General features: G+C 48.6%; 1 protein-coding gene across 1 annotated transcript in view; it reads left to right on the top strand.

The window, feature by feature from the left end:
* The window catches only part of LOC144769590 (uncharacterized), a 75,036-nt gene that overhangs the window by 17,171 nt on the left and 35,098 nt on the right, over positions 1-22,767 (top strand). The window contains exon 4 of the mRNA XM_078653748.1: positions 396-432. Within this exon, the coding sequence (XP_078509874.1) occupies positions 396-432 (37 nt within the window). The remainder of the gene's footprint in view (positions 1-395; positions 433-22,767) is intronic.

The raw sequence follows: 22,767 nt of genomic DNA on the forward strand, positions 1-22,767 counted from the left end.
AAAAATTCCACTTCAAACCTGAGGGACCATGAGGGCCATGTAGCCTACCAGGTGCTTCCAGGAAGCGCCACTGCACTGCGTTGCAGAGAAGTGGTGCAGGCCGTGCCCCTTTTTACATCTCTCTGCTACGCAGCTTTGTGGCGCATACTGGATGTACTACGAATTCCGATTTACTCTCCTGTTATCAGGAGAGAACTCATTTCTGCATCTTTTAGCCCAGCACTGACTCTGTAAAGTAATTCTAACCGTACTTACCATTAATTTGTATTTCCTTCCATAGGAATCCATTGTCTGGTTTTCACCAGAAAAGTTTCAGTCTGTCTATTTTCACAAACTAAAAATATTCCTTAAAAATCGCCTGTATGAATTAAACGCATTCTTTCAACTGTTTACAGGAGATGCACCACTGCTGGTTCCAGGATCCACCACTGAGTAAGAAAATGTAACGATAACACTACCTACCTGCTAAGTGAATTTCCTCCCATAGGATAACATTGGTGATTCTACGTGAAAACATTTCTAAGTGTCAACTTTTAAAATACAATAATATTCCTTAAAAATTACTAGTGTCACCAAAACGCTTTTACTCAACTGTTTACAGCAGATGTCCAACGACTGAATCTAGGATCCAGTTCTGTGGTTAGAAAAGTAATCCATAAAGTAACTAATTGCATTTAACTAGAAATTCACATTGAGCTCAATGTTGCATTGTGTTTGAAATTGTGTTTTCCATTGCAACAACTGTAACTACTGTACTTAAAAGTCTGTTGCCTATTTGCAAAGTATTCAAACTAAAGTAATTAATTTTGAGAAAGTATATTTTGGAATGTAATGTTTAATGTAATTATAATGTAATTTAAAAAATAAAATATCTAAAAATAAATAGTTAAAAAAAATTTAGTAAATCAGTATAAAAATAAATAAATATAACAATTAATACATTTAAAAATTGTCATTTACAAAACCTTTAAAATTCACTGAAAAAACCATAGGTTTCAGGCATGTTATAGTTGGGAATTAGCATTCAATAAACCTTAGAAATTCACTGAAAAAATCATAGGTTTGGGGGTGTTATAGTTAGCTGGGCATTTCAATCGTACAAAACCATTGAAATTCCTCCGTTATAGTTAGTTGGACTAAGTATAACTCGCACGCCCGCAATCCACTGCTGATGATGTCACATATTACATAATTCATGACATGGTCAGTGACATCACTGATGACATCTCAAATGACATCACTGATGACATCATCCACGTGACAATCTGGTACATCTTATCATACACTAGTATAACCTTTCAACACTCATTATAAAATATGGAGTACCATATTTGAAACCATTGACACACCAATACCAGTTTCTAAAAACCCACTCAGTGATTCCTACATCTACACACACATCTAAACACTTACCTATAGATTCACTCATACATGCTATCAAAGATCAATAGAACACTATTAAATATACTTATACACCTACATCAACATTACACACCAGCACACATCCTATTCACTTATGCAGTCATTCTACTCAATTATGCAAACAATTGATCATACTTACATTTACTAAGCTACACACTTATACAAACACCACTTTATTTATTCGTATAGATAGTAAGTCATACTTAGTGTGTTATAAAATCACTATTACAAGTATACAGTTTTCGATACAGTCACTCATACAATCTCTGAGTCTTATGTATACTTACTTATATACAACAAATGTCACATACACGGCCTTTTATATTTCTAATTTGTTGGACATGTATCATTGAGAAATATATTTACTCATCACCACACCCATACAGTCTTGTTATGTTATGTTATGTTAATTTTGTCTTTTATAGCGCACGGCTACTCCGATAGAGTGTCCCGGCGCTTTTATTTGACAGCCTGCGAAAGACAAACACAACACATAAATAAAAAGACAACGCCTGCAGATAAGAGAGGGGAAGCTAAAGGGCAAAGAGCCAGGTTTTAAGGCCCTTCCTGAAGGTCAGCAAATTAGCGATGCTACGTAGTGCCAAAGGCAAACTATTCCAAAGCAGTTGGTCCCGCAACCTAAAAGAACGGCCTCCAATGCGGGCCTTCTTCACACAAGGAACCACAGCAAGGAACAATGCTTCAGATCTCAGAGAGCGAGCCGGATGGTAAAAGGCAAGCCTACATTGAAGGTATTTAGCCCCCGAGGCGTGAAGAGCCTTGTGTGCCAGGGTCAGGGCCTTGAAAACTATCCGCTTCCGGATAGGCAGCCAATGAAGAGACTGCAAAAGGCCGGAGACCCTGGCTCGCCTGTGGAGGCCGAAGATGGCCCGCGCGGCCGTGTTCTGGACCACCTGCAGCCGTTGTAAGAGATACTCCGGCAGGCCAAGGTACAGGACGTTGGAATAGTCCAATCTTGAACCAATTAAGGCCTGTACCGTAGTCTTCCTGTGATCTTCAGAAAGCAAAGGAAGAAACATCCGGAGCATCCTGAGGAGGCCAAAACAGGTGCCCGTAAGAGCAAGGATCTGAGATCTTAAAGTCAGACCATTATCAATCTTAATCCCCAAGTTCTTTGCCAGCTGGGACGATCGCGCTGGAGGAGACATATCAGCAGGCCACCATTCCTGCCAATCCGGATCGGATTGGCAGCCGAAGAAGAGTACCTCAGATTTATCTGAGTTGCACCTGAGGCTGTTCAGCTGGAACCATGTAAAAACAGCCCCAAGGCACTCGCGAATACTCTCTCCATCAAAATCCTCTCCTTTCCCGCAAGTAAAGAGGAGCTGGGTATCGTCGGCATAGGATACGATCTGGGCCCCAAAAGACTCAGCCAATGCCGCCAGAGGGGTCATAAAGATGTTGAAAAGAGGCAGACTCAGCACAGAGCCCTGCGGGACTCCGACTCCAAAAGGCGGCATCGCGGCAGAACTAGATGAGGCCCAGACCGTTTGTCGACGGCCAGCCAGAAATGATCTAAACCAGCTAAGCACCGTCCCCCTCAGACCGATCTCATATAGTCTGACGAGCAGATCCTCGTGGGGGACGGTGTCAAAGGCCGCCGACAAGTCAAGCATCACAAGCATGGCTTTGCCGCCCGAATCCAGAGCCTCTTTAAAAGCTTCAGACACCTCCAGGAGCGCCGTCTCGGTACTTAGGTTAGGGCGGAAGCCAGATTGAGTGGAGTGTAGCAAATCGTGAGATTCCAAAAAGTTGGAAAGCACAATGTGCACATGCTTCTCCAGGATCTTAACCAGCGCAGGGAGGAGAGAGATGGGCCTATAATTTGCCAAGACCTCGGGATCAAGACCAGGCTTCTTGAGGAGGGGAATGACCATCCCCTGCTTCCAAGCCTGCGGGACCACCCACCGGCTCAAAGAGAGATTCAGAAGTGGGTTTGCCAACGGATTAACAACTGCCGCCATCTTCGCCAAAATCTTGGCCGGGTATGGGTCAAGAGGCGATACAGATTTAAGATTGGCCATAAGTGTCAATGATGAAGGAACTGAAATAGGCGGAAAATCTGCCAAGACTGACCCCAAAGGGGCCGATAGAACTGGTCCGTCCTCAAAGCTGGGGGAGACTACAACCGGCCTCAGCGGGAAGGAGTCCTGGATCAGCTTTATCTTGGTCGTAAAAAAGTTGGCAAGATCAGAAACCCACGCCTCGGTGGGGGAGGTCTGGGTCGAATTAGACCGTGGAGCCGTAAATTCCCTGACAATCGAGAAAATCTCCTAGCAGGAATTAGAAGCAGCCTCAATCCTCCTAGCGAAATAACCTTTCTTTTCAAGGAGAATGTCCCGGTGATACGTTTTAACCATTGTCCTATAGGCAAGCCTGGCGGCAGAATCATACTGAGCACGCCAAGCCCTTTCGGCCACCTTGCACTGCCTACGAGAGGCCGACAGCGCTTCGGTGAACCAAGGGGCAGAAACCCGTTTGGATGACAAGCAAGGGGCCATCGCAGGAGCTAGGTCTTTCAGCCTGTCCACCAGCCACGTCTGCAGAGACTCCAGATCCCTATCCAAGTCCCCTGTAAAAGGGCAGGGATGGTCAAAAGATGCCTGAGTATTCCAAGGCAGTCAAGGACCACCGGTATGGAGCAAACAAAACGGCTTCACTTAAGGCGTTTTTAAGAAAGCCCTCACTCACCACCTAGTGATGACATGCTTCATCATCGGGCCCCACAAAAGGGACCTAGCGTCCCTTTTGTGTGCTACAACGCCAGATCTACTGCGGAGCGGGTTGGTGGGTAAGGACAGTGCTGTGCAAAGAGGTTTAAGTGAATGATGTGAGGTTAAAAAGGAGTCTGAAGTGTATCAGAATTAACTTTATTAGGATCACTAAGGACTTAGAAATAAAATCATGTGTAGGAAATGCGTCCACAATTAATTAAGTGGTAGTTTCCTAAGTCAGTCGACATGTTTCAGCCACGAAACGGTGTAAATTTACCTGGCATTCCTCAGGACTTAATGTGAATAAACCCTGGCGGTATGGACTCTAAGGCCCACCCTTACCTAGGGGCGTGAAAGTGAAAATTAAATAGTGAAAAAAGTGCGAGAAAATTAGAAAGAAAAATTGTCTTTCTAATAACTCCTGGTTTAGGAGGCTTCCGAATTTTCGGTTTCTGCACCTGTGGGAAAGAAAAATAACGAGGACAAACAGAAAGGACAAAACAAACAATGAATTGATGATCGCCTATTGTCAGTCCATTGTGCTCCAGTTGGTTGTATCAGAGACATCATGTGGTTGAGTAACAGTATAGTTAACACCACCTTGGTCCCCAAATTATAGAGCGTTATGGGTAGGTAGTGATATGTGCTATACGTGCTATATACAACGAATGATATTTACAAGGGGTTTGTGAGTTTAAAACGCTATCAACCTAAAATGTCGGCGCGATCGAGATCGTGCTGATAATTAAAAATAATAATAATTTCTCACTTTTATAGTGTGATGGATTCACACCATGGGTCACAGCAGGGGGGTGGGAGCGTAATTGGCACACCCTGCAATCATCAGAAACAAAGAAAGGGAATCAAGCGACTCAGATTGGTACTTAGCTCAGTGAAGTATTGTTGATGGGAGGTTTCTGGCTTTATGTATGTGTGGTTAAGTGGCAGACACTACAATTGGAGCAAGGGTAATGGCCCACCACTTTAGGGAGACCCCAGACGTCGGTTACTGATCTTGGTGTTTCTGTGATTGTTGGTCTCGGTCTTGTGTGGACCAAAGCGTCCTTTATGCTTCTCCCTTTCTTAAAGGAAAAGAGAGGTTTTTCCCAGGTCTTTTTGGTGCTGGATAAAATTCGCCAGTTCTTATTGATTGATTTTTTCATTATATTTGACAATGTGCTGTATGTTGTTACGCAAGTCAGGGGAAAGTCCTTTTGGTCGTGTGCCCTTTCCTCCAGGGGGGCCTCCCTTGGCTGATTGCGAGCTCTTTTGTAGCCCTTGTTCAGGGTTGCGGTGGGGTATCCTCTGGCCTTTAGTTTGGATGATAATTCTGCTGATTGTGCCTTGAAGTCATGTAGTTCTGAACAGTTACGTCTCAGACGTAAATATTGGCCGTAAAGGAGATTCTCTTTCAACGGACGAGGATGAAAGCTGGTGTACTCCAGGAGATTGTTTTTTGCAGTTGGTTTATGATAGGTCTTGGTGGTGAGTTTAGTTCCAGAAATTTGGATTGTGACATCCAGGAATGTGGCTTCAGTTTTACTAGTTACGTACGTGAATTTTAGATTAGGGTCAAGGTTATTGACCAAGATTAGGAAGGTCTGAAGGTTTTCTTCGTCGCCTGTCCACAGAACCAGGACGTCGTCGATGTAGCGACGCCATATTTGAATTGACTGAAAGAAGGGGCTGGTAGTGGGTAAGATGTATTTGGCCTCAAAGTCTGCTACATAAAGCCCCGCCACGCTCGGGGCAAAAGTACTGCCCATAGAGGTCCCGGTACATTGAAGGTAGAGATTGCCTTGGTATGAAAAGAAGTTTTCTTTAAGTGCCAAGGTTGCGCACTGTAAAATAAAACTTTTTGAGGCTTGGTAGGTCCAGTTGACAGAATCTAGAGCTGCTCCCAGGACCTTGATTGTATCGTCCTGGGGAATGCTCGTATATAAGCTCTCGATGTCAAGCGTGACAAGGGTTACAGTGTTTTCAGCAAAGCTTAGGCTCTCCAGTAACTGGAGGAGGCTCTTGGTGTCCTTGAGGTAGGTAGGGGTAGTCTGTACCAGCGGCTTCAGGTAAAAATCGCAGAAGCGCGACAGAGGTTCCAGTAAGGAGCCAATACCGGAAACGATTGGGCGTCCGGGGGGTGGCATCCGATTTTTGTGGGTTTTGGGGAGGGTGTAAAAGTAAGGGATAATGCTATCATTGATATTGATTCAGATTCAGATTCAATGATCTTTATTCGGTTAAAAACAGATAACCAAGAAAGAAACAAACATCAAAACAAATTACAATAATTACAGCTCTTAGAGTAAGTTCAATAACGAGGACCAAAAAGACAGATACTAAAAACGGAAAGAGAACTAGACATTTATCAGATCTCTGTTATCATATATTTCCGTAATTTAAGGACACTCTTTAAAAATTTTAAAACCACAGATACAGATAAAACCGTGTCCATTCTCTGGAGTTCTAAAAAGGCTGGGCGACATCTGGTAAAATTCATTTCTTTTAAAAAAGGGGATTATGATTTCTCTGCGTAAGGCACTATAGAATCTGCAAAAGAAAAGGATATGGATGTCCGATTGTTGTGAGGTGACATCGCATGGGCAGAAAGGCAAAGTACGTGTCCATGAGTTCATTTTTGGAAGTGACACCAATCTAAAAAATATACAAAATCTGAATCGAGTTAAAAGAAAACGATCATAGTTTGTCATGGGCAGGGATAGATATGGCTGTACAGACTTAACCTCGCATAAGGTCAGGAGATGTGACTGTACTGAATGTTTTAGGGATTCAACTCTCCTCCTTTTAGCTTCAAGATGAACCAGGCAGCGGGCCTTCAGTGAGCGCCTTGAGGTGCTATCCATTGTTGATGGATCCGAATAATAAGAATAGCACCCAATCTCAGTCAAAAAGCTCTTAACATAGCCCAACCATTGTGATCTCTCCGCGTGATCCAAATTGAGGGTGTCCTGTAATAGAGCCCGGTTCATAACACATTCATTTGTAGTCCATACCCTGTGCCACAACAGGATGGGTTGAATTTTAATAATGTCAGTTATGTGAGACAGGGCAAGTTCAGCGTGACAATTAAAAGTGGCCACACACTGTGGAACAGCAAGGACTTCCCTCAAAAATTTGTTTTCCACAACCTGAATTGGATCAACATTTGAGTACCCCCACAATCCTGAGCCGTACATAGCCACCGACACACATGTTGCTTTGTAAATGGTTATCATTTCTTTTATCGGCTTCCTGCCCATTTTTCTTACAAAATTCTTTAAAGCCATGATAGTTTTCATAAATAAAAGGGTTCTCGCCTTGATGGCACTTGTCCAGGAACCTGACTCATGGAATAAAATACCTAAATACGAAAAAGTTGGGGTATTGTCTAGTGGAACGTTGTTTAACATCATTCGTTTCATCGGTTTACCTGATTTGGGACCACAGTTCATTGTGAAAGTTTTGCTACAATTAACTAGCAGGTCTAGATTAAGCATAAAATTCTCGAAGCTTACTACTAGTTTTTGCAGAGCCCGGGGAGTGCGTGCCATAAGCACGGCATCATCCGCATACATTAGTGCGGGGATTGCCCTCCTCCCCACTCTAGGCATATCCCCACACTCATGCAGCAAGTGATGCTCAAGCCCATTAATGTAAAGCAGGAATAGAAATGGTGCTAAAACGCATCCTTGGCGCACTCCACGGCCCACACTAAATTGTCTGGAGCATTCGCCCCCCCTGCCGTAGCGAACAGAAGCTGTGGCTCCACTGTACAATTCCCTCAAGAAAGAGATGATAATCGTGTCCACCCCCAAAGTTTTCATAACTGCCCATAATTTGGTGTGCGACACACAGTCGAACGCTGATGAAAGGTCCACAAAAGTAAAATACAAGCGTTCCGACTTGATCCTTATATATTTGTGTTGCAGTAGCATCAAATTTAAGCCTTGTTCGATTGTGCCAATCCCTTTTTGGAAACCAAATTGGAGGTCACTCATAATTTCGTTTTCCTCCGCCCAGCTTTGGAGTCTTGCCAGCACTATTCGACCCAAGATTTTGATTGAAGAATCAAGAAGGGAGATGGGCCTATAACAGGCGCAACTGTTTCTGTCGCCCTTCTTATAAATGGGAACAATGACTGAAGTAAACCAAGACTCCTTTGGCCCCCTTGATAGTGTCGCATTAAAAAGTTGTACCAGCAAAGGACCCCAGATTTCAGGGTTTTCTTTGAATATATCCGCGGGGATCCCGTCAGGTCCTGCTGCCTTTCCTCGTTTAGTAGCTCTTAGAGCAAGCATTACCTCGTCAAGTGAGACAACCAGGTTTATACCTGGTTCCAAGGCCCAGCTAGTCTGTAAATCGCTACTATGAGGGTCAACCTGTGCTTTGTAAAGATTAGAGAAATGGTCCACCCAATTGTCTTCAGTAATAGCGATCTCCAATCGCGCCTTATGGGTTTCGTAGGGAAAAGGGGTGTTGATTACTTTCCAAAATGCAGCAGAGTTTTTTGACTTTGAAGCCTCACAGAGTGAGTCAATGGCCTCCTTGTTTAATGCAGATTTCCTTGCTTTAAGGGCCTGATTGTATGCCAACCTGCATGATCTAATTTCGCCAGTATCCCTGGGGCTTCTATGCACTGCATATTTTAGATTTTTCAGAGCCCTGGTGCATGCATTATCAAACCAGCTCCTAGGGCCCTTACCTCTACGCTTCGACTCCACCCTTAAACTACTTTTTATGTTTTCGGCTATTATGCCAAAGTGGTCAATTATTTGTTCACCACTTGAGTTATGCCCCAGACAGATCGAAAAACTAGTAGAGCACGCCTCCCAGAGTTCCTTGAAAAAAGTCGAGGGGATTACTTTACTCCAGTTAAGTGAATAGCCATTTTGTCTCCCAAGAACCACATCAACCGCTGCCTCGACAGGTGGCGCGGCCGTAGATGGGTCATGGAAGAGATCTACAATCTTAAGGCATTGGGGAAGATGATCACTTATGGGCAATTGAATGTTAGTAACCGTCGCGACTCTATTGCCAAGGTTACTGGAGGCGATGATAAAATCAATAGTGGACAAACCTCTACCAACAAATGTCGGGACAAAGGGTGTAGGTTTTAATGCTAATTCATTGGCAAACCCTAAGTCAAACATAAACAATATCTCATTCAACAAATCCCCCATTAGAGTGTGATCGAAGTGGGTCAGATTCACATCTCTCTCGGTCATTAGGCCGCATAGGCCCTGACTCCCTTTGGTACAAAGTGAACAGATAAAATCCCCCCCCCATAAAATTACTAATTCTTTATCATTTTTGTCTACCTCTAATTGAACTTCCTCCTTAAGTTGCTTAATCGCAACCACGATTTCATCCCTCGGGACATTATTGTAAAAATTAATAATAATCACCTCTGCTCTTTTAAGGTCTCTAAGAATTATTAACTGGAAGTATTTGGAGTTTAAGTGACATTGGGCCTGTTTTATTTTGAGGTGGTTAGAAACATAAGTAGTCAAACCACCTTTTGCCCTACCAAAATGGCCTCCAACTGCGGGGGTAAAAAAGGTTCTATAGCCATTTATATGGATTGGGTCCTGGGTCCATGTTTCTTGTAGGGCCACTATATCCTTGCCTCCTATTACGGACTCCCAGGCTGGGTTAATAATTTTTTGCTTCAGCCCAGCTACATTCCAAAAGAGCAGTTCGCAAAAAGTACTCTTCGCCTGCCCTTGACCAGTACTTATCTTTCCCCTACTCCCATTATTATTAACACCTACGGGGGAATGCACCTGATCCAGACATACACTGTCACAAGGTGTCAGCCCATCGGAGGCGCAGGTCTTGTTTAATATGGAAGATGCTTGTGAAAGTTCGCTAGGGGCATCTATACCATTAGAAATGATATTAGGGAAAGAAACTCCATCCTTAGTGCACACTTCGGGAGCCGGAGACAGGGGCTTATTCCCATCCAAAGATTCTATAGGGAACTGGGCTTGTTGTCAATCTACCCCATCCAAACCAGAAAAAATCTGGTATCGATTTTGGATTGGTAAATTGTACATGTTTGGTAGTAATTCTCTGTGGTTCCCTAATCTAGGTTGGTAAAGGTTGGGTTCCAGATGCAATGGATAATGGTCACTGAGAGGGGGGTGTTGATAGGATAGATACCCATTTCTGGGATAATAATCCTCTGGTCTCTGGGTGTAGAGGGAGGAGCCTTGACCATTTACATAACCATGATTACCCAACGGTGGCGGTACTCCCTCCAACTCAGCCATGTCCCATAATCTTGCATTTCCGAACCTGCGATGTTGTTGAGCAGGCTTCCTAATAAGTTGCCTATCCCTGCCCCAGTTGTTAGCGCTTTTCGGGGGTACATAGGGATAAAAGTAGGAAAGGAGATGTGTAGAAATTGAATCACTACTACTAACATCAAACCAGTCCCCGATATGCCTCACAGCCCTGTGATCCTTAAAATTGATGATTATTACATCACCAATCTTATCCTTTGGCCTCACTCCTACCCAGTTAGCGCGCCTTAGACTTAGAATTTCACCGTTTATTGAGGCAGGTAACGGTCTATTATCACGGAGCCAGAACACCACCTTATTCCTTAACGCTCCGTGGTCTTCCCATTTACCTGCAGGCAGTTCCGGTACCCCTGCCAATACAATAACATAAGGGGCTGAGTCAGGGGTTAGGTCTATGTTATGGTTGGTTTTAATTTTAGTTTTTTGGGGGACAGTGGGATTATTATTAGCTATCTTCGCCTTGGTAATTACCATGTCCTTACTAACATCTTTAATTTGACCTCCCCCTGCCTTAGACGGTTGCTCCTTAGCTACTGGAGCCGCCGATTGTGGTGTGGCTATCAGTGGGGTCGGGGTGATTAATCTAATCACCGGGCTGGCCGAACTTCCTCCCTCTTTCACTGGTTTTTGCTTAGACTTTGATATTATTTGTGCTGGTGTCATTATTACTTGCGGTGAGGGGGGACCTATTACTGACGGTTTCACAGGTAGATTCGCTTTTGGTAATGGGGTTTCCTTAGGGTTTCCTATCCCCTTTTGCAGATCTAATAGGAGGAGGGAATTTTGTACAACCTTTTTTTCAATTTGGTCTAGATGTGCACACATCGTAGAAGTCCTGTCAAGGAGAGGTTGCATCATTCCCCTAATAAGATCTACAATTTTGGCCATCATAGCTTCCTGACAACCGGGGGTTTCGCCAGTTTCTAATAGGGAAACAATCTCGACCTCTTCCCGTGTTTTGTGTACTTGACTTCCCAATGACTTCCCCTCCCTATTTTCATTACTTAGCCTGTTGAAGGGGGGTGTAGGGGACATGGGAGGTGACTCAATAGGGAGTTTAGGAGAACCTGACAGCCTAATACTATCGTTCCCAGTGAGTAGGTCCAGTACAGATACACTAGTAGGTGTACTGGACAATGGCTGGTTGTTAGTCATATCAGGTCCATTGGCAGCAATTTCGCCATTGGCAACAGCCCCTGTCTCTGAAAAATCAATCAGGAGGCAAGAAACACCGAGTCGTTTAGGCACAGTAGTGTCTCCTGTCTCACCAAAAGCAGCTAATCTATTTCCTATAGAAACTGATGAGGATACAGACTCAACCCCCCCTCCTTCTGGGTGTTTAGAACTCATTTTCCCTTGCTTCCCCCTGCGCCTCACTCGAGCTTTTTTGAATCTGCGTGGAGATTCCTTTACTGCAGGCTCATGTAATCCAAGAGAGCCTATACCTGTCCCTAAAGATGCTGGGCCAGTAGGATCCTCATCATTCTGGCCCGCATGTATTAGAGCAACTGCAGTGATAGTCTTGCATACAGGGACAGGGGGTTCCTCTAACAGGGAAGTCTCTATAGGAATAAGTGGTTGCTCCAGAGTAGCTGTAGAGGTAGAAGAGAGGTCCAACCCTAGAGACGCCCTTCTATTACTGTTAATTTGGGCAACCTTTTTAATTAGGAAATTGTCCATGGTGACCAATTTAGAGGGCATTATGGGGTATGCTTAGAAACTTAGATAGACAAACGTGAATGATATTTCCAGAGCAGTTTCCGTTTGATATATCACAGTACTTGCACTGATGGTAGATAAGGAAAGAACTTGTCAGGGGATATGGCCCCGGCCCGGCTCCCTCGGTCCCCGGAGGGCCACAGAGGGCCCGCCCTTTGCCCGGGCTTAGCCCCGGGCTGCGTCCCGCGCGCGTCCCGCGGTACGCGGTCCAGTCCCTACTGATATAGAAAAGGCTTCCAAGGGGGCGTGGCACTGGGAGGGGGCGCGGCTCCCGCGGGAAGAGAACACAGCTGTTGTTGTTAGAGGCTGTTCCTCGCAGTCCCGGGGCCGCGCCTCTCACCTCCTCTGCGGCCTCACGCCTCCCTCCTCACGATGGCAAAGGTGCTGGAAAAAGTCTGTGGGCAAGCTACTCCTGTAGCGCGATGCAGCAATGAAGCAGGGAAACTCCTCTCACGAGCGGCTCCCGCGAAGCGGGGGCCGCGAGGAGTGAAGAGCACTCAGAGGTGGGCGGGCACTGGGAGGGGGCGCGGCTCCCGCGGGAAGAGGACACAGCTGTTGTTGTTAGAGGCTGTTCCTCGCAGTCCCGGGGCCGCGCCTCTCACCTCCTCTGCGGCCTCACGCCTCCCTCCTCACGATGGCAAAGGTGCTGGAAAAAGTCTGTGGGCAAGCTACTCCTGTAGCGCGATGCAGCAATGAAGCAGGGAAACTCCTCTCACGAGCGGCCCCCGCAAAGCGGGGGCCGCGAGGACTGAAGAGCACTCAGAGGGGGGCGGGCACTGGGAGGGGGCGCGGCTCCCGCGGGAAGAGGACACAGCTGTTGTTGTTAGAGGCGGTTCCTCGCAGTCCCGGGGCCGCGCCTCTCACCTCCTATGCGGCCTCACGCCTCCCTCCTCACGATGGCAAAGGTGCTGGAAAAAGTCTGTGGGCAAGCTACTCCTGTAGCGCGATGCAGCAATGAAGCAGGGAAACTCCTCTCACGAGCGGCTCCCGCGAAGCGGGGGCCGCGAGGAGTGAAGAGCACTCAGAGGGGGGCGGGCACTGGGAGGGGGCGCGGCTCCCGCGGGAAGAGGACACAGCTGTTGTTGTTAGAGGCTGTTCCTCGCAGTCCCGGGGCCGCGCCTCTCACCTCCTCTGCGGCCTCACGCCTCCCTCCTCACGATGGCAAAGGTGCTGGAAAAAGTCTGTGGGCAAGCTACTCCTGTAGCGCGATGCAGCAATGAAGCACGGAAACCCCTCTCACGAGCGGCACCCGCGAAGCGGGGGCCGCGAGGAGTGAAGAGCACTCAGAGGGGGGCGGGCACTGGGAGGGGGCGCGGCTCCCGCGGGAAGAGGACACAGCTGTTGTTGTTAGAGGCTGTTCCTCGCAGTCCCGGGGCCGCGCCTCTCACCTCCTCTGCGGCCTCACGCCTCCCTCCTCACGATGGCAAAGGTGCTGGAAAAAGTCTGTGGGCAAGCTACTCCTGTAGCGCGATGCAGCAATGAAGCAGGGAAACTCCTCTCACGAGCGGCTCCCGCGAAGCGGGGGCCGCGAGGAGTGAAGAGCACTCAGAGGGGGGCGGGCACTGGGAGGGGGCGCGGCTCCCGCGGGAAGAGGACACAGCTGTTGTTGTTAGAGGCTGTTCCTCGCAGTCCCGGGGCCGCGCCTCTCACCTCCTCTGCCGCCTCACACCTCCCTCCTCACGATGGCAAAGGTGCTGGAAAAAGTCTGTGGGCAAGCTACTCCTGTAGCGCGATGCAGCAATGAAGCAATGAAGCAGGGAAACTCCTCTCACGAGCGGCACCCGCGAAGCGGGGGCCGCGAGGAGTGAAGAGCACTCGGAGGGGGGCGGGCACTGGGAGGGGGCGCGGCTCCCGCGGGAAGAGGACACAGCTGTTGTTGTTAGAGGCTGTTCCTCGCAGTCCCGGGGCCGCGCCTCTCACCTCCTCTGCGGCCTCACGCCTCCCTCCTCACGATGGCAAAGGTGCTGGAAAAAGTCTGTGGGCAAGCTACTCCTGTAGCGCGATGCAGCAATGAAGCAGGGAAACTCCTCTCACGAGCGGCTCCCGCGAAGCGGGGGCCGCGAGGAGTGAAGAGCACTCAGAGGGGGGCGGGCACTGGGAGGGGGCGCGGCTCCCACGGGAAGAGGACACAGCTGTTGTTGTTAGAGGCTGTTCCTCGCAGTCCCGGGGCCGCGCCTCTCACCTCCTCTGCGGCCTCACGCCTCCCTTCTCACGATGGCAAAGGTGCTGGAAAAAGTCTGTGGGCAAGCTACTCCTGTAGCGCGATGCAGCAATGAAGCAGGGAAACTACTCTCACGAGCGGCACCCGCGAAGCGGGGGCCGCGAGGAGTGAAGAGCACTCAGAGGGGGGCGGGCACTGGGAGGGGGCGCGGCTCCCGCGGGAAGAGGACACAGCTGTTGTTGTTAGAGGCTGTTCCTCGCAGTCCCGGGGCCGCGCCTCTCACCTCCTCTGCGGCCTCACGCCTCCCTCCTCACGATGGCAAAGGTGCTGGAAAAAGTCTGTGGGCAAGCTACTCCTGTAGCGCGATGCAGCAATGAAGCAGGGAAACTCCTCTCACGAGCGGCTCCCGCGAAGCGGGGGCCGCGAGGAGTGAAGAGCACTCAGAGGGGGGCGGGCACTGGGAGGGGGCGCGGCTCCCGCGGGAAGAGGACACAGCTGTTGTTGTTAGAGGGTGTTCCTCGCAGTCCCGGGGCCGCGCCTCTCACCTCCTCTGCGGCCTCACGCCTCCCTCCTCACGATGGCAAAGGTGCTGGAAAAAGTCTGTGGGCAAGCTACTCCTGTAGCGCGATGCAGCAATGAAGCAGGGAAACTCCTCTCACGAGCGGCTCCCGCGAAGCGGGGGCCGCGAGGAGTGAAGAGCACTCAGAGGGGGGCGGGCACTGGGAGGGGGCGCGGCTCCCGCGGGAAGAGGACACAGCTGTTGTTGTTAGAGGCTGTTCCTCGCAGTCCCGGGGCCGCGCCTCTCACCTCCTCTGCGGCCTCACGCCTCCCTCCTCACGATGGCAAAGGTGCTGGAAAAAGTCTGTGGGCAAGCTACTCCTGTAGCGCGATGCAGCAATGAAGCAGGGAAACTCCTCTCACGAGCGGCTCCCGCGAAGCGGGGGCCGCGAGGAGTGAAGAGCACTCAGAGGGGGGCGGGCACTGGGAGGGGGCGCGGCTCCCGCGGGAAGTCGACACAGCTGTTGTTGTTAGAGGCTGTTCCTCGCAGTCCCGGGGCCGCGCCTCTCACCTCCTCTGCGGCCTCACGCCTCCCTCCTCACGATGGCAAAGGTGCTGGAAAAAGTCTGTGGGCAAGCTACTCCTGTAGCGCGATGCAGCAATGAAGCAGGGAAACTCCTCTCACGAGCGGCTCCCGCGAAGCGGGGGCCGCGAGGAGTGAAGAGCACTCAGAGGGGGGCGGGCACTGGGAGGGGGCGCGGCTCCCGCGGGAAGAGGACACAGCTGTTGTTGTTAGAGGCTGGTCCTCGCAGTCCCGGGGCCGCGCCTCTCACCTCCTCTGCGGCCTCACGCCTCCCTCCTCACGATGGCAAAGGTGCTGGAAAAAGTCTGTGGGCAAGCTACTCCTGTAGCGCGATGCAGCAATGAAGCAGGGAAACTCCTCTCACGAGCGGCCCCCGCGAAGCGGGGGCCGCGAGGAGTGAAGAGCACTCAGAGGGGGGCGGGCACTGGGAGTGGGCGCGGCTCCCGCGGGAAGAGGACACAGCTGTTGTTGTTAGAGGCTGTTCCTCGCAGTCCCGGGGCCGCGCCTCTCACATCCTCTGCGGCCTCACGCCTCCCTCCCCACGATGGCAAAGGTGCTGGAAAAAGTCTGTGGGCAAGCTACTCCTGTAGCGCGATGCAGCAATGAAGCAGGGAAACTCCTCTCACGAGCGGCTCCCGCGAAGCGGGGGCCGCGAGGAGTGAAGAGCACTCAGAGGGGGGCGGGCACTGGGAGGGGGCGCGGCTCCCGCGGGAAGAGGACACAGCTGTTGTTGTTAGAGGCTGTTCCTCGCAGTCCCGGGGCCGCGCCTCTCACCTCCTCTGCGGCCTCACGCCTCCCTCCTCACGATGGCAAAGGTGCTGGAAAAAGTCTGTGGGCAAGCTACTCCTGTAGCGCGATGCAGCAAAGAAGCAGGGAAACTCCTCTCACGAGCGGCTCCCGCGAAGCGGGGGCCGCGAGGAGTGAAGAGCACTCAGAGGGGGGCGGGCACTGGGAGGGGGCGCGGCTCCCGCGGGAAGAGGACACAGCTGTTGTTGTTAGAGGCTGTTCCTCGCAGTCCCGGGGCCGCGCCTCTCACCTCCTCTGCGGCCTCACGCCTCCCTCCTCACGATGGCAAAGGTGCTGGAAAAAGTCTGTGGGCAAGCTACTCCTGTAGCACGATGCAGCAATGAAGCAGGGAAACTCCTCTCACGAGCGGCTCCCGCGAAGCGGGGGCCGCGAGGAGTGAAGAGCACTCAGAGGGGGGCGGGCACTGGGAGGGGGCGCGGCTCCCGCGGGAAGAGGACACAGCTGTTGTTGTTAGAGGCTGTTCCTCGCAGTCCCGGGGCCGCGCCTCTCACCTCCTCTGCGGCCTCACACCTCCCTCCTCACGATGGCAAAGGTGCTGGAAAAAGTCTGTGGGCAAGCTACTCCTGTAGCGCGATGCAGCAATGAAGCAGGGAAACTCCTCTCACGAGCGGCACCCCTCATTGATATTGAGGAAATCTGCCTCATTCTTAGAGATGAGTCCGTCCTCTTCCGCTCTCCTTACTAATGTTGAGATCCGTGATCTAAGATCCTCAGTGGGATCAACCAACAAGGGTTTGTAGTTTTTTTGATCGTTGAGAAGTAACTTGCAGGCTTTATCGTAGTCAGTAGTGTTCTGTATGACTAATCCTCCGCCCTTGTCCGCGGGTTTGATGGTGATACTTTGATCGTTTTTTAAGGCTTGTAATGCATGGTATTCCGCAGTAGTAAAGTTGTTGAAAGATTTTGGGTCTTGGCAGTTCTCAAGATCTAGAAAAACAGCCTGTTCAAAGGCAGTGATGGCCGCAGGTACAGTGTGCGGTGGGGGATTGAAAGTAGAACTTAATCTAAGGCTAGTGTCACCGTTACGTAAAGCCTCGTTGGGGTCTTCCTTTCCTTCAAAGAAGGCCTTAAGTTTCAATTTTCTGAAAAAAGCTCCAAGCTCACAATGGAGTCTGAACTTGTCTGGTCGGGAGGTGGGAATGAAGCCTAATCCTTTTTCTAGGACCTTGGTTTCTATTGGGGATAAGGTTTTATCAGAGAGGTTTGTTACCAGGCTTATGTGCCGCTCGTTCCCGGTTGCTGTTCCTTGTTGCGGGTGTGATGGCTCACCATGTCCGTGTTCTCCCACGATACTTGGTTGGGCCCTCTTCTTTTCCCTCTTCCTCTCCTGCCCATCCCTAAAAAAGGCTGGCGATATTGGGGAGCAAAGTTGGTTGGTGGCATAAAGCCCGGGTTTCATCCCATCATTGGGTAAGGTGGTTGATGGAAAGGGAATTGTTGTTCCATGTCCATCATTTGCTGAGGTATGGGCCATCCTTGGGGTTGGTTGTGAAATGCAGGGTGTCCTCTGTTGTTTCGATTTCCTCTGTTGCCTCTCCTTTTGCCTTGTTTATAGGAGCCGGTACTAGAACCACTGCTAATAGACGAATCCCCATCTGATTGAGCGTTGTTAGATGAATTTCTTGTGGGCGGTGTAAACGAGGCCGCTGAATATGGGTAAATCTTTTCGAATTCAAATTTATCCAAGTCTTTTTGAAATTTGGTGACTTTAGCTTGTAATAAGTTTTCTTTGTACTCGTTTAGGTCTTTATTTATTTCTTCTAGCTTTTTTTTAAAACCCGTTATTGTTGTTTTGAAGCGGGTCTCAGTCTCTTGAATTTCAATCAAAAGGGTCTCTGATAATCTTAGTGCTGTCTTGATTATGAGAACGAGCCAGTCGCGGGTACAATGCCACGCGATCATGGCCCATTCCTTCCTAAAGGTGGCATCATTCAGAAAAATCCTAGGGGCATTTGTAACTAACAGCCCTTTTGGGGCCGCGTTCTTCATCAGGTACTGTTTCAATATGGTGCCGTGGAGGATAGTGCGTATCCTCTCACGTTTTACTTCGGTCAGCTTTTCCCATTCGGAGGTATGGGCAATTGCCTGTGAGACTGCAGGGTCGGCAAATAGATTGGTGTCAGATAGGATGTCCGCTATTTCTGACTCTGAATACGTTAAACCCAGGTTCGACATGGTGACAGAAAATGATAGTGAGAAATTAGAGTTTTAAAATAACTCAGAAGAAACCAACGATAGAAGGCTTCTAGTTGAGAAAGCTCTCACAGTTGTGCGCTGCTAAGTATGTCAAAACAAAAGGAGAGACAGGGTAGTGGGACACTCTTACACCCCAGTATCGATCAAGTAAACAAAACAAGAGTATTCCAAGGCAGTCAAGGACCACCGGTATGGAGCAAACAAAACGGCTTCACTTAAGGCGTTTTTAAGAAAGCCCTCACTCACCACCTAGTGATGACATGCTTCATCATCGGGCCCCACAAAAGGGACCTAGCGTCCCTTTTGTGTGCTACAACGCCTGATCTACTGCGGAGCGGGTTGGTGGGTAAGGACAGTGCTGTGCAAAGAGGTTTAAGTGAATGATGTGAGGTTAAAAAGGAGTCTGTAGTGTATCAGAATTAACTTTATTAGGGTCACTAAGGACTTAGAAATAAAATCATGTGTAGGAAATGCGTCCACAATTAATTAAGTGGTAGTTTCCTAAGTCAGTCGACATGTTTCAGCCACGAAACGGTGTAAATTTACCTGGCATTCTTCAGGACTTAATGTGAATAAACCCTGGCGGTATGGACTCTCTAAGTCCCACCCTTACCTAGGGGCGTGAAAGTGAAAATTAAATAGTGAAAAAAGTGCGAGAAAATTAGAAAGAAAAATTGTCTTTCTAATAACTCCTGGTTTAGGAGGCTTCCGAATTTTCGGTTTCTGCACCTGTGGGAAAGAAAAATAACGAGGACAAACAGAAAGGACAAAACAAACAATGAGTTGTATTGATGATCGCCTATTGTCAGTCCATTGTGCTCCAGTTGGTGGTATCAGAGACATCATGTGGTTGAGTAACAGTATAGTTAACACCACCTTGGTCCCCAAATTATAGAGCGTTATGGGTAGGTAGTGATATGTGCTATACGTGCTATATACAACGAATGATATTTACAAGGGGTTTGTGAGTTTAAAACGCTATCAACCTAAAATGTCGGCGCGATCGAGATCGTGCTGATAATTAAAAATAATAATAATTTCTCACTTTTATAGTGTGATGGATTCACACCATGGGTCACAGGAGGGGGGTGGGAGCGTAATTGGCACACCCTGCAATCATCAGAAACAAAGAAAGGGAATCAAGCGACTCAGATTGGTACTTAGCTCAGTGAAGTATTGTTGATGGGAGGTTTCTGGCTTTATGTACTCACGCCCTCGACGCTCGGCACCCGTTGTATACCTGTAGCGACCCTCTGCTGGACCCCGAAGATGTCTGCTCGAGGCAGCGAGGGCGTTAAGTAAACGCAGCGTTACTCTGCTTCCGGGTGGGCGTGGTCAAGCCACGCCGATGCGTGAGAGTAGGCCAATCGGTGCGCACTGAGGAGAGGTGACGCGATGTTCGTGCAGCCAATGGGAGCTGGCGGTGTCGTTGTTCATGGCAACTAGTGACTCAGGCCAGGTCGATTTTTTGCAGCGAATTGTAAACTGAGCGGCCAAATGCCAATGCCTATTCCTGGTTTTGGTTTTAATCTCAATGTGGTCAGAAAGGGATTCTAATACACGGACCACGAGGGTCCCGTGGGTCAATTGAGAATGCATCAGACGATGTCGGTGACAGATATACGCTCGTCAGGACTGTGGATTTTGGTTGGCAGGGTGGAGGTAGGCATTGTGGGATGTCCGTTATCACCGATGGTGTTAACATATTTGTATTATGATATTATAACAGGCGAGTGCGGTGTCATAATAGTCTCAGTGATGGTCATAGAGTGTTGCCTGGAGATAGTGTATTTGGAAATAGTATCTGACAATTACGATCTAGGTAGGCATAGTTCAGTATGGCTGGCCACTATTAGGATTGGTTCAAGACAGAGTTCCAAGGAATATCATCGTTCAGCCCTTGGAGGTAGGTCCCAAGTCTGTAGACCCATCTTTGTTCCTTTTCGAACAGACGGTGATTGATGTTGTTACCACTTCCAATGTGTTCTATTATTGTCCAGTGCATGTCATTGGTGGTGTGGTTATGTTCCAAAAAATGTTTGCTCATTTTTGTGGTGGATTTTTTGCATCTGATGTTTGACCGATGTTCACAGATTCTCTGTTTTACCTTCCTGCCGGTCATGCCCACGTACCGTAAATCGCATGGACATGTAATGAGATAAACTACATTGTTTGTATTGCAATTTGTATGGTCTCGTTGGGTCCAAGTTCTGCCTGGTTCAAGTTCCAATGTTTTGGTATGTGTGGTTAAGTGGCAGACACTACAATTGGAGCAAGGGTAATGGCCCACCACTTTAGGGAGACCCCAGACGTCGGTTACTGATCTTGGTGTTTCTGTGATTGTTGGTCTCGGTCTTGTGTGGACCAAAGCGTCCTTTATGCTTCTCCCTTTCTTAAAGGAAAAGAGAGGTTTTTCCCAGGTCTTTTTGGTGCTGGATAAAATTCGCCAGTTCTTATTGATTGATTTTTTCATTATATTTGACAATGTGCTGTATGTTGTTACGCAAGTCAGGGGAATGTCCTTTTGGTCGTGTGCCCTTTCCTCCAGGAGGGCCTCCCTTGGCTGATTGCGAGCTCTTTTGTAGCCCTTCTTCAGGGTTGCGGCGGGGTATCCTCTGGCCTTTAGTTTGGATGATAATTCTGCTGATTGTGCCTTGAAGTCATGTAGTTCAGAACAGTTACGTCTCAGAAGTAAATATTGGCCGTAAGGGAGATTCTCTTTCAACGGACGAGGATGAAAGCTGGTGTACTCCAGGAGATTGCTTTTTGCAGTTGGTTTATGATAGGTCTTGGTGGTGAATTTAGTTCCAGACATTTGGATTGTGACATCCAGGAATGTGGCTTCAGTTTTACTGGTTACGTACGTGAATTTTAGATTAGGGTCAAGGTTATTGACCCAGATTAGGAAGGTCTGAAGGTTTTCTTCGTCGCCTGTCCACAGAACCAGGACGTCGTCGATGTAGCGACGCCATATTTGAATTGACTGAAAGAAGGGGCTGGTAGTGGGTAAGATGTATTTGGCCTTAAAGTCTGCTACATAAAGCCCCGCCACGCTCGGGGCAAAAGTACTGCCCATAGAGGTCCCGGTACATTGAAGGTAGAGATTGCCTTGGTATGAAAAGAAGTTTTCTTTAAGTGCCAAGGTTGTGCACTGTAAAATAAAACTTTTTGAGGCTTGGTAGGTCCAGTTGACAGAATCTAGAGCTGCTCCCAGGACCTTGATTGTATCGTCCTGGGGAATGCTCGTATATAAGCTCTCGATGTCAAGCGTGACAAGGGTTACAGTGTTTTCAGCAAAGCTTAGGCTCTCCAGTAACTGGAGGAGGCTCTTGGTGTCCTTGAGGTAGGTAGGGGTATTCTGTACTAGCGGCTTCAGGTAAAAATCGCAGAAGCGCGACAGAGGTTCCAGTAAGGAGCCAATACCGGAAACGATTGGGCGTCCGGGGGTAGCATCCGATTTTTGTGGGTTTTGGGGAGGGTGTAAAAGTAAGGGATAATGCTATCATTGATATTGAGGAAATCTGCCTCATTCTTACCCGGGCTTTATGCCACCAACCAACTTTGCTCCCCAATATCGCCAGCCTTTTTTAGGGATGGGCAGAAGAGGAAGAGGGAAAAGAAGAGGGCCCAACCAAGTATCGTGGGAGAACACGGACATGGTGAGCAATCACACCCGCAACAAGGAACAGCAACCGGGAACGAGCGGCACATAAGCCTGGTAACAAACCTCTCTGATAAAACCTTATCCCCAATAGAAACCAAGGTCCTAGAAAAAGGATTAGGCTTCATTCCCACCTCCCGACCAGACAAGTTCAGACTCCATTGTGAGCTTGGAGCTTTTTTCAGAAAATTGAAACTTAAGGCCTTCTTTGAAGGAAAGGAAGACCCCAACGAGGCTTTACGTAACGGTGACACTAGCCTTAGATTAAGTTCTACTTTCAATCCCCCACCGCACACTGTACCTGCGGCCATCACTGCCTTTGAACAGGCTGTTTTTCTAGATCTTGAGAACTGCCAGGACCCAAAATCTTTCAACAACTTTACCACTGCGGAATACCATGCATTACAAGCCTTAAAAAACTATCAAAGTATCACCATCAAACCCGCGGACAAGGGCGGAGGATTAGTCATACAGAACACTACTGACTACGATAAAGCCTGCAAGTTACTTCTCAACGATCAAAAAAACTACAAACCCTTGTTGGTTGATCCCACTGAGGATCTTAGATCACGGATCTCAACATTAGTAAGGAGAGCGGAAGAGGACGGACTCATCTCTAAGAATGAGGCAGATTTCCTCAATATCAATGATAGCATTATCCCTTACTTTTACACCCTCCCCAA

This window comes from Lissotriton helveticus, chromosome 7 (assembly GCF_964261635.1).
Source record: "Lissotriton helveticus chromosome 7, aLisHel1.1, whole genome shotgun sequence".
In the NCBI taxonomy this organism is placed as follows: domain Eukaryota; kingdom Metazoa; phylum Chordata; class Amphibia; order Caudata; family Salamandridae; genus Lissotriton; species Lissotriton helveticus.